General features: G+C 46.4%; 1 protein-coding gene across 1 annotated transcript in view; it reads left to right on the forward strand.

Moving 5' to 3' along the window:
- The window catches only part of POU2F3 (POU class 2 homeobox 3), a 71,572-nt gene that overhangs the window by 43,129 nt on the left and 13,066 nt on the right, over window positions 1–15,377 (forward strand). The window contains exons 3-6 of the mRNA XM_037839824.1: window positions 10,431–10,435; window positions 10,664–10,768; window positions 11,960–12,062; window positions 14,328–14,410. Coding sequence (XP_037695752.1) covers window positions 10,431–10,435; window positions 10,664–10,768; window positions 11,960–12,062; window positions 14,328–14,410 — 296 coding nt within the window. The remainder of the gene's footprint in view (window positions 1–10,430; window positions 10,436–10,663; window positions 10,769–11,959; window positions 12,063–14,327; window positions 14,411–15,377) is intronic.

Raw genomic sequence — 15,377 nt, forward strand, 5'->3', positions numbered from 1 at the left:
CTTAAACTGTCAGTTGTGTGGGTTCAACCAACCATTGCACCTGGAGCCCACTTCCAGGCTAATAAGGGTAACAGGATAAACATGTGCCCAATGAAAGTTAAACCAAAGCACAAGCCCAATGTCAAAGGGCTGCTGCAATGTCAGAAGACTCACCGACTTAGAACCCAGCTGATACAAGAGGGAAGCAAAATGAGACCATCAAGCCAGGTACTTTCTTAGTGCCTTAAATTTTTATTTCAGGAACAGTTGTAACTAGCTTAATAATCTGGTTTTTCCAGCCGTTAGCAAATAAGAGCTGCAAATTAGAGGTGGAATTGGAGGCTGCTAGAAGCAAGCATACCAGCAGTGGCAGATAAAAATCTGGTTGTGAGGAAGGAGGCAAAAAACCTGGAAAAAGCAAGCTGAAAAACAAAACAAAACAAAACAAAACAAAACAAAACTACTAGTTCATGGCCAAACACTTCAGTATCCCTGAGGGTGTGATTGTTTTTTAAAAGGAGTTCAAAATTATGACTCTGAGTCATTGGCTAAATTATCTTTCAGGTACTCTTTAAGGGAGAGTAGGGATATAAATGATGCCTTTTAGCAAGATCTCTATCCAAAAGGAAACCAATAAATAATCTATCCAAAACTGAAATAAAAGGCTTTAGAGCTTCAAGGGATGGATTTCAGTGCCTGGAAATCCACTTTGGAAGGCTTCCTCAGAAAATCCTAGGAGTTTGGAATTATGTTAAATTTTAAGTCAGGTGACTTGGATTCAGCTCACAGCTCCCTTGCTAGCCAGCTTCAGTGTCTTTGGGTAAATCTCTTACCTTTCCTGAGTCTTGGTTTCCTCCACTGTAAAATGGGGATAACATTACCTGCTTTTTCTACTTCAATGGAGTACTGTGACAATCAACTGAAATGATGTATTTGAAAATGCTTTGGAAACTGTAAAACATCATGAAAATGTCTGGGACAGGACTTCAGGCCACAAGTCGTGTGTTTCCTGCTGGAAACAGTGACTGAAGATGTGGTGAGAAAATGAGATGGATTTCCAGCTATTGCCTAAAAAAAAATTACAAACAGAAACACACATACGTACATATGTATTTATTTTCACCAGGCCAAAGGGGAAACTCTACAACTGACTTTAATGGTTATAAAACACCTTGCAAACTTATGATATACGAAACTTTAGGTGCTTACTGTTTTGAACCTTTTTTTTTTTAATTTAAAATTAATAATTAGCTTTCCAAAAATAATTCATTGCAGAAATATCTGACTTATAAAGTGAATACCTTCTAGAATCCCAAATGTCCTCTACTCCATCTGTTATTAGCAGTTTGGCTTACAGCCTTTCAGATTTTTTTCTGTGCTCTTTCTTTCAATCCCACAAGCATTCAACAAGGAATTCCTGAAATAAACAGTCCTTTGTTACAAAGGATAAACCTTTAGGGGTGGAAATAGATTTTATATCCTAAAAACTCTCCCTTCCATCTCCTGCTCTCTGTTTCCACTGTCCTTTGGTAACTGGCCTAGTGCAATCAATAGCTTTTTAACTAGGTGCCCTGCTTGTGGTTATACTCTCTTCAATTCCATATTCCAGGCAGCAGTTAAGATAACTGAACTAAAATTAAATCTCACCATGTCCCTGCCCTTCACCAGCTACACTTCACCCTCAGAGTCATAAACCCCTTGCACGACTCACGAGGTTTTCATCCTCACAGCACCTGCCTGCTTACCCCTGCTTCCTCCCACTCCACGACGCAGCGGTGCTGATTTGCTTGTAGTTCCCAAGTAGGAAGTGCTGCTTCACCCTCTGAAACTTTGGGCAGGCTGTTCCCACTTCCTGGGATGCTCCTTCCTGCTGGTGGACTCCTCTTTCTCCTTCCAGGCTGCTCAGAAAGGCTTTTCTCCTATGGACCCTTCCCGACTCCATCCCCCTTTCTCTAGCCTTCCTATGCCCTCACGCAGTGAGCACAGCCTCTTCTGTGCTGCCACTGGACATCCTTCAGTTTGTTCAGTGAGCTGATTTTTTTTTTTTTTTAACTTGTGTGGTCTCCTAATTACTCTATGAGTTCCTTATTCATCTTTGTGTCCTCATTGACTCTAGGGACATAAAAGTGCTTAATAAAGGTTTTTTGAACTAAAGTGAACAGGGAAGGGAAACTTTAGAAGGCAGGAAACCTCTAGGCTTCAAGCTTGCCTCTTGGAAGACCATGGATTCCGCTGCTGTCAAAGCCAACCTGGTATGAAGGACCAAGAGAGGTGCCTCACTTTCATTTGAGTGCCTCAAGAATACAAGAGATATGAGAAAACATGGTGAGAGCAATGATGCCTCACCAATATGGACTAACTACAATGTGTAAACTCAGAATTGAATCTTAGAACATAGCCTAACGTGGACACAATAATTGTAATAGTACCTAGATTGTAAGCTCTTACAGCAGTTAACTCTATCCCTGAATTGTAAGGCCTATCTCTAAACTTTGAGATGCTGATCCCCTAGCGTATGTTGTCACAAACATTGGGACTGGTGGTTTGATGTGCTGAGCCCTCGAGCATGGGACTTGCCCTTATGAAGCTCATTACCACAAAGGAGAGTCTAAAGTTGTATGTAATGGTGCCTAAGAGTCTCCCCCTGAGTACCTCTTTGTTGCTCAGATGTGGCCCTCTCTCTCTCTAGCTGAGCCATCTCGACAGGTGAACTCGCTGCCCTCCCCCTTATGTGGGACCCAACTCCCAGGGGTGTAAATCTCCCTGGCAACGCAGAGTATGACTCCCGGGGATGAATGTGGACCTGGCATCGTGGGACTGAGAGTATCTTCTTGACCAAAAGGGGGATGCAAAATGAGACGAAATGGTTTCAGTGGCTGAGAGATTCCAAATGGAGTCGAGAGGTCACTCTGGTGGACATTCTTATGCACTATATAGATAACACCTCTTAGGCTTTAATGTATTGGAATAGCTAGAAGTAAATACCTGACACTACCAAACTCCAACCCAGCAGCCTGGACTCCTGAAGACAATTATATAATAATGTAGATTACAAGGGGTGACAGTGTGATTTTGAAGACCTTGTGGATCACACCCCCTTTATCTAGTGTATGGATGAGTGGAGGAATGGGGATAAAAACTAAAGGACAAATGGGGTGGGATGGGGGGATGATTTGGGTGTTTTTTTTTTTCACTTTTATTTTTTATTCTTGTTCTGGTTCTTTCTGATGTAAGGAAAATGTTCAGAGATAGATTGTGGTGATGAACGCATAACTATGTTATCATACTGTGGACAGTGGATTGTATATCATGGATGATTGTATGGTGTGTGAATGTATTTCAATAAAACTGAATTTAAAAAAAAAAAAAAAAAGAATACAAGAGATAAAGACTCAGATTTCCTGGAAGACTATTCTCAGAGAGGGAAAACTGTTTACTTTCTTATGTAGCCAATGCTCAGTCTTTTGGGAACAAGCTTCCAAATCATAGGCAGTCACCTAGGACAATGCCAAAGAGAATCCAATTCAGACTTGTTGCAAACTTCACTTTCAACAGCCATTTAGGCCACATGTATATGGAAAAGTCTCAGACTATACTGGTGGAAATGTTTATACCACCTGTGTACCATACTTAAAGACAACGGAGTGTGCAGAGGACGCAGAACTCAGCAAGCACATTTCAGTAGCTCCAGGGAGTCCAGAAATTCTGGGGTGTAAGGAGGCGTGGGAGACCCAGCAGAGCTACCTCACAGTGTGGTACAGGTAGAAGAAAGCAGGGTGTGGAGTCCAAAAATCCAAGAGTCAAGTCAGGCTCTACTTTTCCTAGCTTTGTGGCTTTGGGCATGTTGCTTAAGTTCTCTGAGCCTTGATTCCTAGATCTGCAAAATCAGTTTGATAAGGTTATTTCCTTCACTGATTTGTTGGGAAGAATAAATGGCAGTACATCTGAAAGGGCTTTTTAGTTTCTAAGGTGCTGAGAAATAGTTCTTTTAGCTGATTCTCATGGAACTAATCTGTGTAGTGCTTCACAACCACAAGTTGGTGCTTGGTGTGCCTGTGTGTGTGCGTGTGTGTGCGTGTGTGTGTGTGTGTGTGTGTGTGTCTAAGACAGGCAGGGCATCTGTACTTCCTTTTATTGGTTTCATGTGGAGCCCCACAGTGAAATAAATATGCACTGGGAATGGGATTTCACAGCATGCCCAGATCTTCTCTTCCCCTCTTCCTCTCTCTTCCCCATAATGAGGAAGGGAAAGAGCAGATATCAACCCCCTGGTGCTCATTTGTTACATGTGAGAGTCAAGGAAGTACAGAATGCTGGTTCTCGAACCAAATGCGTTGTTACCATAGTATGTAGTTATGTGGTTTATCTGTGTTTGAACCTTACCTGGTGCAGTAACTGAGAACTCTATTTAAAAGCCTCAAGGTTGTACAAAGTACTCCTCACAGGTGACAGCTGACCATAAAGAAGCACATAGAAAACTGTAATGAAAATTTTATGATGAAATCATGAAAATGATGATAAACTTAAGTTCCAGTGTCTTAGTTTAAGGAAGCAAATACAACTGAACAGATTTTAGAAATGCCACTGTTAAAAAGTCTGAAATAAATGGGCTTGGGTACTGTGGTGGTTTGAAGCTGTATGTCCCCAGAAAGGCATGTTCTTAAAGTCGATCCATTCCTGTGGGTGTGGACCCATTGTAAGTAGGACCTTTGAGTGGGGGCTTTCCTTTTGACTTAGACTCAATCCTATCAGGGCAATAGGATCAGGGTCGCTACTGAACAGGGGAGGCAACAACAACAGGGCATAGCAAGAGAAGACTGAGTGTGTCGTGGGGCCATGAGCCATACTGAACATTGGATGGGAAGTCAGGAGACCCTTCCTAATGGGCCCGGCTGGCTACAACTCTAGCTGTGTTTCCCTGAGCAAGTTACTCTGGGTTTCAGGAGTCATATGAGTAAAATGAAGGGTTTGGACCAGGTGATGTCTACATTTCCTTCTACTTCTGAAGGAAGAGAGTCAACAACTTGACTGTCTGCCATGTAACTGGCACATCCTGCTCTAAGCTACCTTGATTCCATGATACTTTGATTCCATCACACAGTAGATGAGAGCCAGGGTAGTGCAGAGGAGCTGTGAAGTCAGACAGACTTGATTGAAACTTCAGTTCTATTATTTCCCAGCAGTGTGATGTTAAGCAAGTTTCTTAACAAGCCTTGGTTTTCTCCCCTGTAAAATGGGTATAGTAATATAATAAGCATAAAGGATTCTACTCCCACTCTCTCTTTTGCACATTATGAATTACTTAAGTAGACTCCAGCTAGTCTATCCTCTCCTTTAGAGGAGGAATAACAGAGACCCAGAGAGATGAGTCGAAGTAAATTAATATAAGATCATGCAACCAGTTAGAGGCAGGGACGGGTCCGAAGTCAGGTTTCTTCATTGATTCTGAGCCTTGGGCTTGTTTCCTAGATGTCTTTTTATCATCCCCAGCTCTGAAAAGGACAGCACAGTCCTTCCATGCTAGACAGCACGGGTATGTGCAGAAGAACTGACATGATGGCGAACTGCGTTTACAGGCTAGACGTTTTCCAAGACTCGCCATGGGCTCAGAAACAATTCTCAGAGTTTGATTCAAAGACCATGCTCATCCCTTCTTAACCCATCCCACCTCCCACCATTTCACTTATTTGGGGACACTCTATGTGGGCAAATCAACAGTTCTGTATGGTACCCAACCCTAGCCCAAGAACTGGAGGGGCTAGCTCTGTTATCTTGTCTACCAGATATGGTACCAGTAGAACCAGGCAACTCTGGATCAAAGCAGCCCAGGGTCACAAGCAAGAACTCCTTCCATCTGGCTTCCTGGAGGGGACGCTGCTGGGGTCTCAGGACGGGCTGCAAGTGTGCAAGTTTGAAATGGTTTGAGTCTGCCATTTTGTGCTTGGGCCTCCCAAAGCATTTGTGAGGATGGGTCCTCAATGAGGACCCAGCTCCTTCCTGGGGTGTTTTAACCTGAATTCAGGGATTTATATCCCTGAGCAAGAAGAAAAATTGTATGGGCTCAAATGGATGAGGTTTTTCAAATGTGTGTTAGCACTAGGACATGTGTGTTAGTTCATGTCCTAAGAAGTGAAGCCAAAACGTTAAACCACATAGCTGATAAGCTTATTGCATTTCCAGAGTAGATGCAAGCAGGGAAAAACAAGGAATGCCTCTTTGGAAAACTTCTTGTCAGGTGTTAGCAACTGCAAGTGCTCCAGGCCAAGGAGCCCTGTCTTTATTAAAGTGTCCCCTCTCTCATCTCTTGGTTTCCTCCTCTGTCCAGAAGCTGGATGATCCCATTTTGCATGGGCAAAGGTGCTTCTAGGCTGGTTTATCATCCATCTGACTAGAGACCTGGGACTGGGTGAGACCTTCTCTCCAGACACTTCTCAGAGGCATTTTGAAGAGGCAGGAAACTTGGGCTGGTGGGAAGCAGCCAAAAGCCTCGCAGAGAGGAGAGTTTCCCAGGCAGAAACACAGCCATCCTCTCTTAGGGTATTTTCAGCCTTGTTCACCTGAGATGAGTTACCTGCTTACCCCATTCCACCGCTTGGAATATATTTGTAGGATGTTTTCATGAGCAACATGTTTGCCAATACGTTATAGATCAGTTACAAAATAGAAACTCTTCCTCACAGCTAGGGAGATGTGTAGAAGGGAGAGAAAGGAAAAAAAAAAATCTTGCCTGTAATTGAAGGCAGGTTGGGAGATGTTCATGCTTTGAAATTCTCCTTCTTGTGAAATGTTTATGAAACACTTTCCACAAACGAGTTATGCAACTGGGACAACAGCTTTGATCATTTTCACCACCAGTGATATATTCATTAGTGTGGGGCTGTTTCCCCACCTGGGAGGGCCATGAGAGAATGCCCATGGGGAAGGGGGTAAGAGTGAGTACCCCAGCCCCACCATGCCCCATCCCATGACCCCAAAACTGATATTTCCATTATCTATGGTCTCTTGTCTCCCTTTCCCCTGGGACATTTTGCATTATTGTTCCATAGGGAGAGCTCCAGGGGAGGGTCAGGAGCCCAGTCGCTTGTCTTGGTTTTGCCAGTGTCCTTATACCTATCTCTGAAGCTCCCTGGGCCTGTGAGAGATGAGATGCTGAGTCCTCACACCTCCGAGCCAGGAGGGAAAGCCAGGTAACGAAGGTGTTAAGGACTCCTGCCTCCTCAGAAGGGGCTTCCTCCTTGCAGGATGAGGTTACTGCTTTCTCAAGTAGATGGTGTCAGGGAATTCACTGGAATTAGAGAAAAAATCACACATGATACCTTTTTATCATCTTGATCACTGCCCAAGACTCATTGTAACACCTTTCCACCTCTCAGTGGGTGGATAAGGTCCTAAGCTAACAAACCTTGTCTAATGAGTGGATGGGACAGTCCATGGCTGGGACGATGCAGAGATCTCTGGGGTGGCCCATGACTCTGGGGATGAGACCATCCCCAGCGGAGCCTGAAGAAATGTTCCTCTTGTGTGAGAAGAGACACGAGAGACCCTGGAGACAATCTTCATGATTCCAGGCAGGCTGTGGCTTTGGTTGGGTTTTCACAAGTACGGGGGAAACCAGGTTTCCATCCAATTTGCCTCCAGTTCTCACATTAAAAGCCAATGGGATCCAACAGAAGCTTCCTCCAGAGACTCATCTTCCAGAACCTCAGCCAACACCCAGTTGCTTGGAAAGGTTCCAACCTTTTCCACTCGACAGCTGTGAAAAGGGATTTTTTTTTTAATTGAGAAGGACTTCATTTCTGAATTTTCTTAGTTTCTTACCCCCTTGAGAGGGTCCAAGAAGCGTGTTGGCAGCGACTGGGGTTGTGGATGTGTCTCCTTTCCCTCCTATTCCAGCGCTGCTCCCTCTGAGACCCACTTACCAAATTCAGCAGAGATTTCAGAGCTTGTCATTGAGAAAGAAGTCTCCTTTCAATTTGGCTTATTTAGGATTGACTTCTTTGGGCATCATGGCCGTCTCCTCACTCCCAGAGGACAATAAATTATGAAAAAGGAAAGTGTAAAAGGTCTGTGAAGCAATGACATGGAGGAATCACACACGGAGTCATCAGAAAGCCCCACATGAACACCCAAAGAGATGCCGTTTCTGCTCTCAGGCCCTTCGTTTTCAGATCTGGGGGTCAGGAAGGCTCCCCAAAAGGGTTTGGAGGGCAATTGATCCAGAAAGCAGATGAAGGAGTGAGTTTTCTTTTATGATGGCTCTGGTTTCTGAAATTAAGTGTTGCGGGAAGACCTGGCACTGATTCTAACAGATAGCGCCCAGTTTGGAGGCAAAGCACATGTTTTCAAGCTCTGTCATCACTGCACCTCCTTATCTCTTCATTGCGCATAATGAGTCTATAAAGGAACCCTGCCACTTGCCTCTGAGCTGGAGCCAGGCCGAGCTGCTTGCGGCAGTTCCACCGGTGTGATTTCACCTCCAATTTTCCGTGTTCTCCCTCTGCACCACTTCCTCCATCCCCTCTCACCTGTCCCCTCTCTGGCATGGGGGATGCCCAGGGGTATGGGGGACATGTAGAGGGGAGACGTGGGGGTGGAAGACTGGCCCAAAATGGCTTTCTTAAGTAAAATCTCCTTTCGTAGCAAACCTTAAAGTTGTTTTTAAGTAAGTAGCTCATTGTCTTTTCTGGTTTTTTAAAACCTACCAAATTTCTTCCTGGAATCCAGGACCTGGAAACTCCAATTTCTCGGGACAGAAGTAGGACATCAGAGCTTCTTAGATAGAGGCACCAAACATGGGTAGGAAGAGCCAAAGGGGTGGGGTGGGAGTAGGGAGTGGGGCTTTCCTGGGTGCCCATGACTTTTGAGTTTCCAGAAAGCCCAACCCTCTGCACCTCCCATCTCTCTCCCTTTCTCCTTAGCCTCTTCTCTCTTTGCTTCCAAGGCTCCAGAACAGTTGCCTTAGGTGAGAGCAGAGAGAAACGATTTATAAAGACCATCCCTGCAAGCTGCATCTTCTTCCCAATTCCTATGCAGCCAGCGCTTCTTAGATCTGTGTTGGCTGTTTAGCTTGGCATTAGATCTGTTTAGATCTTCTTAAATCTGTGTGCTGTTTAGATCTGCATTAGCTAAAGAACACTGCTGCAACCTGGACTAGCCTAGTCTATCAAATTCAGTATGAAATTGGAATGTGTAATTCCCATTTTAGGACTGAAAGGGAGAAAAACCATGTGGAACCACAGAACAGAAGGGGGAAACTGAGTCCCAGAAGCTGAGTGTGATGGCTCAAGTTGCATAGTAAGATAGAGGCTGAGTTTGGACTTGAAACAAGGCCAGCATAGCTCCCTGTTCAATGTTTTCCTCACTGTGCCTCCCTGGAGCCATGGAGAGACAGGTTTTGTTTATGTCTCTTATTCAATTAATGTGAGCTAGGTTCCTACTATGTGCAAGGCACCATAGTTAGGACATTAGCTCCCATCTAAGTCTCTAATGGCGTGCAGTGGGATCTTCGTAACTGTCCAACCCAAGGCAAATCTCTTTCTAATGATCCAAAGCATCATTTCCCCCAGGGATTAAGCACAATTACAGCTGACAGTCTGAACCCTTAACTTGGGTTTAACTAATACAGACAGGAGAAATTCCAAGGTATCAGTGACATTCACACAAAAGTGAATCTAGATTCTGGGCCCCTTGTCATATTATATGAATCCAAGAGGCTTCCGAAAAGCTCCAAGAGGATAGTCATTCTTTAGGTGGGAGGGACACAAGTAGTACTTCCTGCCCTCCTCTAGGACACCTGGCGAACCCATGGGGCTGGTTTGTGCTGTCACTGAAGGGCGGCAGAGATTGGAGAGAGATTGGAAACCACCACAGGCCCCTCAGGCTGCAACTGCAATAGTGGCTGTGAGGGAGACGTGTCCCCACCTGTAAGGGAGACAAGCAAGGATTGTCACCAAAGTCATGCAGGCAAAGAGGCAGCTGCAGAGAAGACACAGAGGAGTGGAAAACAAGGGGGTGGGGGGTGGGGGGCGTGGAGAAAAAGTTAGTCCTCCAGATTAGTGGTTCCCAGACTTTAGGATTTTATGCATGGGGTTTCATGCACCAAGAAAATTTGAAAAAGACAAAATTTGGGGGAGATCAAGCAAGTATTGCAGTTTTTTTATTTTTTACTTTGTGAGATAGGGAACCTTTTAAAATACCATTTTGGATCACCATCATTTCATAAAAGAAGAAAAGATTCTAATCTCTTTCCCTCCCTCACCCCCCAATGGAAGAAAAAGCATTATCTCAGAATTTAAAAGAATCTAATACCTCAAGTTTTATTTTTAAAAGTCACTTCAGTGTCCTATTTTCCTCATTTCAATGAAGAAGGCTGTAAACTGCATTATGAACTGGCGTGGCCCCCTGAATTGTTTGGGGGATCTGTCCTTCTAAGTGGACTCCCCACCTGGCAGGACAGGTACCCCAGGGTGCTGGCTCACATGTGTCTCCTGCTGTCCTGGCCTGCAGGGCACACACAGTCTGGAAAATTCGCCAGATGAGGTTAAGCAGCAGCTCCAAGGGCACCCCCCTGCCCCTGAGCTCTTTGCTTTCTGGGTCTTCTCCAGCCTTGATCTGCACCACGTTTCTATTTCTCTCTGCCTGGGGAGGCCCAGAACTGACCCTCACCTCTTGCCTCCACTTGCAGATTAAAACCGAAGACCTCAGTGACTCCCTGCAGGAGTCCCTCTCCCATCGGCCATGCCACCTGTCTCAAGGACCTGCCGTAATGTCTGGAAACCAAATGTCTGGGGTAAATGCCAGCCCATTTCAGGGAACCCCAATATTCTTAATGGGCCTGTGAGTTTAATTCAAGCCATCTGCAAAATGGCCTCAAAGCCTGGCACTCAGTTAATCCGCATTTGTCTAAAGAAACCTCTGCAGGGAACGTTAGAAAAAGATTAGGGAGCCTGGGTGGAGGTGAGGGGTGCAGAACATGTGCCTCCGGAAGGGGAAGCCTGGCTGGGGATATGAAGAGGGTGGTCTCTGCTTCTCTGGGAGGAAAGGGGACCAATGTCACCAAAACGATGGACTAGCGGCTGAGCTCATGGTGTCACATTCAGGGACATCCTGGGATGACAGCTAGTGCTAGAGGAGTAGTGTTTGTATCCCCAGTGGGCCTGCTCTCCCTCCTGCAAGATTTTATGTCAAAGCCAAATTAGAACAGAGTGCTGGAGTGGGGAAGAAAGACATTCTGAAACAGAAACAGCATGTGGCTCCTTCTCTGGGAAGATTTAAGCCTAGAATGTGCACTCATTCCTTCACTTCTTCATTCAGTTGGGTTTTACCGAGTCCTCTTTGCGCTCAGATCTAAGCTCCGCCCAGTGGGGGCACGGAGACCTGGGGGTCCAGATCATAAAGGACCCCACACCCCTCAAGGATTGGGATTGAAACTCCTGTTTCATGGGCTGGTTGGAGAAATCCAGGGAAAAGGGACTTTGTATTTAACCAAATTGGTTTTATTAAGAATAGCTTGACCCTCTCCCCACTCCCTCACCCCAGAGCCATTCCAGGAAAGGATTCAGACTCAAGACATGGCTTTTTAACATAGTCTAGTGGCTTTTATTTTAATAAAATAATAGTTGGACAGTTAGGATTGCATGTCATTTTAGAGCAAACTTTTGCGAGATCAATAAAACCCAGTCTCTACCCTGAAGGCATTTACAATCTAGTTGGGAGACAGGACTGACACACATAGGAGCTAAATAACAAGGCAAGGGCTAAGCAGTATGTTGCAAGGCACAACTTGGCAGAGAGCTGAAATGGTAACAACCCACTGTGATTAATGGAGCAGCTACTATGTGCCAGACGCCAGGCATCCACAGAGGCTTAAAGCAAGGTCACTGCCCTCCAACACTGAGTTTGGCAATGGATCTGCAGCCTGCAGATGGAGCCAGCGCCCCCAGCTCATCAATTCCCTGACTTCTGTGTCTCCCCACAGCAGGACATGGCTTCCCTCCATCCGCTCCAGCAGCTCGTGCTGGTTCCCAGCCACTTACAGACTGTATCCCAGTTCCTGCTATCTCAGACCCAGACTGGGCAGCAAGGTAAGTACCTAGGGTTTCCCACAAAAGAACAAATCTGATACCGTGCCCATTGCTGCTTGCCCAGGTGCTCAGTATGAAGACCAGTTTGTCCCCCTCAGGCCTGAGAAAGGGGCCCTGGTATTATCCCTCCAAATTTAAGTCTCCTTCTTTGCTTCTCTTCCCAGCCCCCTGCTGTGCCTGCCCTTCCCACCCCACCCCATCACCCCCCATCCACCCACCACCATCTCAATTTCATAGGAAGTTGATACTCAAGGTACAGGGGGGCATGAGCAGGGAAAGAGAAGCTCGTTGGGAAATGCAGGACATAAGACAAGTACCAATTCCTTGGGAATCTGCCCTAGACGTGCACTCAGACTTTCCCCCATGGAATCCGCTTTGATTTAGTCTAGTTAGGTATACTCCATTTGGGTAGAGCTGCAGTGCCACCCACAGGCTGCAGAGAGGGTTCTCAGGTTTTCTTGGGCAGGGAAATTAACTACCAGAGAACTTCTGCATGGCCGAGAGCAAACAATTAGAATATTAAAAACAGTAGCTGACATTTCTTGAGCATAATGTGCCAGGAGCCCTGCTGAGTGATTTTCCTGACTTTTCCCTCAAAACAACTATGCAGTAGGTAGGCATATCATGCCTCTGGTGAGCTACTAGAAAGTACCAGAACATTCTGTCTGAAACCCATGCTTTGGGCCATTGTACTATCCTGCCTCTCCCTTTCCCATCTGCACCAACCAAGACTAAAAGTGACAGCAGAAGTATAATCTCTTAAGTCTGTTGCACAAATCCCAAGTAGAGGCTCTGGAAATCTAGAATTCAAACAAAATTCAACTCTCTCTTCTGCCCAAATTAGAGCCCTTCTCCTTACTTTCCAAGGCATCTCAGATTATGATGATGACGAATGATGACATATTGGAACCTTTCTTCCAAGTGTTTATTTTGGCTAATCAACATGCATCATACTCCTAGGATAGGAAAGGGAAGATAACATTTAATGACATTTATTTTTGGAAGATTAGAGAGTGATATGAAAATGGTCCAGGCATATAACCAGTGAGGTCAGAGTATGATGAGGAAGAAAAAAACAGTTCAAGATTTGGAATCAGAAAAACTGGTTGGTAAGCAATCTCTTACTAGCTGTGTGACCTTGGGAGACTTACCTAACCTCCCTGAGCTTTCATTTCCTCCTCCATAAAAGTGGGATAATAGTAAAATTCTACCTCACAAGGTTATTGAGGGTTATTTGAAATAATGCATGGGAGAAGGCTTTGTACATTTAAAAATCCAATAGAAATGTTAGGTTTACTTAAGCCTCCTGACTCCCAGTCCTGGGTTCTTTACAAGAGCTTTCTTACCTGTTTATTTTAATAGGGAAAAATTAAGCCCTGACTTTTCTAGACAGGGGAGCATAAAATTCAGCACCAGCAGATTCCCTACATCAGCATAGGACCAAGCAAGATGCCAAGGTTCTCCTCTGGGATGGGTGATTGGGGTGATGCACCCCATTGTCTGCTTTGGTGGTTTGATGGCCCCATTTCTGCAGTGAGAGTGAGAGGTCCTGGCTGTGATCCTCCCAAGAAGATCTCACATGGCCACTCACCAGGAAGAGCCCTTCACAGACAGTTTTCCTAGAGAGGGGAGGAGATTGTGGTCCTCAGCCAGGTAGAGTCTGTGCTACCAGATGCAGTTTCCCGAGGCTTGGGTCCCTGGCCTTCCCTTCTTTCCCAGCCCTTCCTCCCAAATATAAAACGTTCTGGTTCTGCCAAGAGCTCCTGGCCAATGGCCCATGCCCTTAGCAGCTCTATGGCCCCAACCCCTCCATCTGACATCCTTGCAGACCCAGCTGGGCCTTTGCAGCCATCCCAGCTACTTCTGCAGGAGAAACAGAAATCCCTGGCTCCAGCTTGATTCTCAGTAGTCACACCCTGTTTCCTCCCCTCTCGGGTTCCTTCAGCCCCAGAGTAGATTGTCTTGACCCACCATGGCCTCTGCACCTCTCAGGCAGACAGGCGGCAGGCGGGCAAGTAGCAGGACTGGTTTGGGGACTGCTGTTTACATCTCTGTTGATCCCTGTGTCTGATTCGCCTCTACCTGTGTGTGGCAATGCCTGGCAGTGCCCGTGGGGGCCTCTCTACAAGGCTCGAGGTGGGTCAAGGACCCTGGTAAGGTAGCAGGGGATGGGGGCAGGTATCGTGGTTCTGAAGCGGTAGAGCGCGTCTTTCAGATGGCCTGGATTTTATGTGTTTGTTCCTTTGTCCCTCCCCTTTCACCCAGGTCTGCAGCCAAATCTTCTCCCCTTTCCACAGCAACAAAGCAGCCTCCTCCTCCCACAGACAGGGCCCGGCCTTGCGTCCCAGGTAAACAACCACATTCTTCCTGTTTCCTCTAGGAATGTCTCAGCTCTTGACCAGTTTCAGCCCATTGGTCTTTCCCCCGTCACCTTGGCAGGGCACTTATCCTTCTGGGGATAGGGAACAGCAAGGGACTATCCCTGTTGCCACATGAAGAAATCTAGGCCAGAGCTAGGGAGCCAATTTACCTGTGCTCAGTCATGGGGCCAGAATTAGAACCCAGAGATTTCACCCACCTGGGCCCCAGCCGTATCAGGTCCTAGCATCCCTCCTCTGAGAAGCAGGGCCCAGCTAGCTTTCCAGGGAAGCCAGGTGGCCCCAGCTCTGCCCAGGTGCTCTCAAGCCCCAAGGAGGAGACCAGAATAGGCCTGATGTGCTGAGATCACAAGGCCATGCTGGTGGCTCTCATCTCTGGACCTCTCTTAAGACCCCCTGCTCTTCATTGCCTCTTGCAGCAGGCACAGGTGTGGGCCAGGCCAAGGTCTGGGAGAAGGACCATTTGCAGAGCTGCTGTGGTTCCCCACGGCACCTTCTTCCCCCAGCCAGATGCAGCCTCATGCCAGGGTGCGTGGCTTGGTGAGAGCAGCATGGGCTGTGTTTTTGCTGCCACTCCTCCCCTTGTCTGGGTGTCCCGTGCACAGCTGTTTGAGATGGTTCTGCACTGGTGGATGCACAGAACTAGGTGGGAATGACTGCAGAGATCTTCATGCCCCTTCTCTGTGGTCAGATCCCCACCACTCACTAAGGCCCCTGGCTTTTGGAGAGGGCTAGAGAGTCCACTGAAGTCTCCTGGAGGGCCGAGGGCGCCATCTAGTGATTCCCCCAAATCCTAACCTGCTCTTCCACTTACTCCTGGCTGCTCTTCTCCCCATGTTGTAATCATAGACTGAGAGCTGGAAGAGATCTTAGACAGTATCCAAGATCAGCTCTCATGTCTTACAATATTAGATAAGAGAGATTCTGGGAGCAGAGA

The sequence above is a fragment of the Choloepus didactylus genome, chromosome 6 (assembly GCF_015220235.1).
Source record: "Choloepus didactylus isolate mChoDid1 chromosome 6, mChoDid1.pri, whole genome shotgun sequence".
Classification (NCBI taxonomy): Eukaryota; Metazoa; Chordata; class Mammalia; order Pilosa; family Megalonychidae; genus Choloepus; species Choloepus didactylus.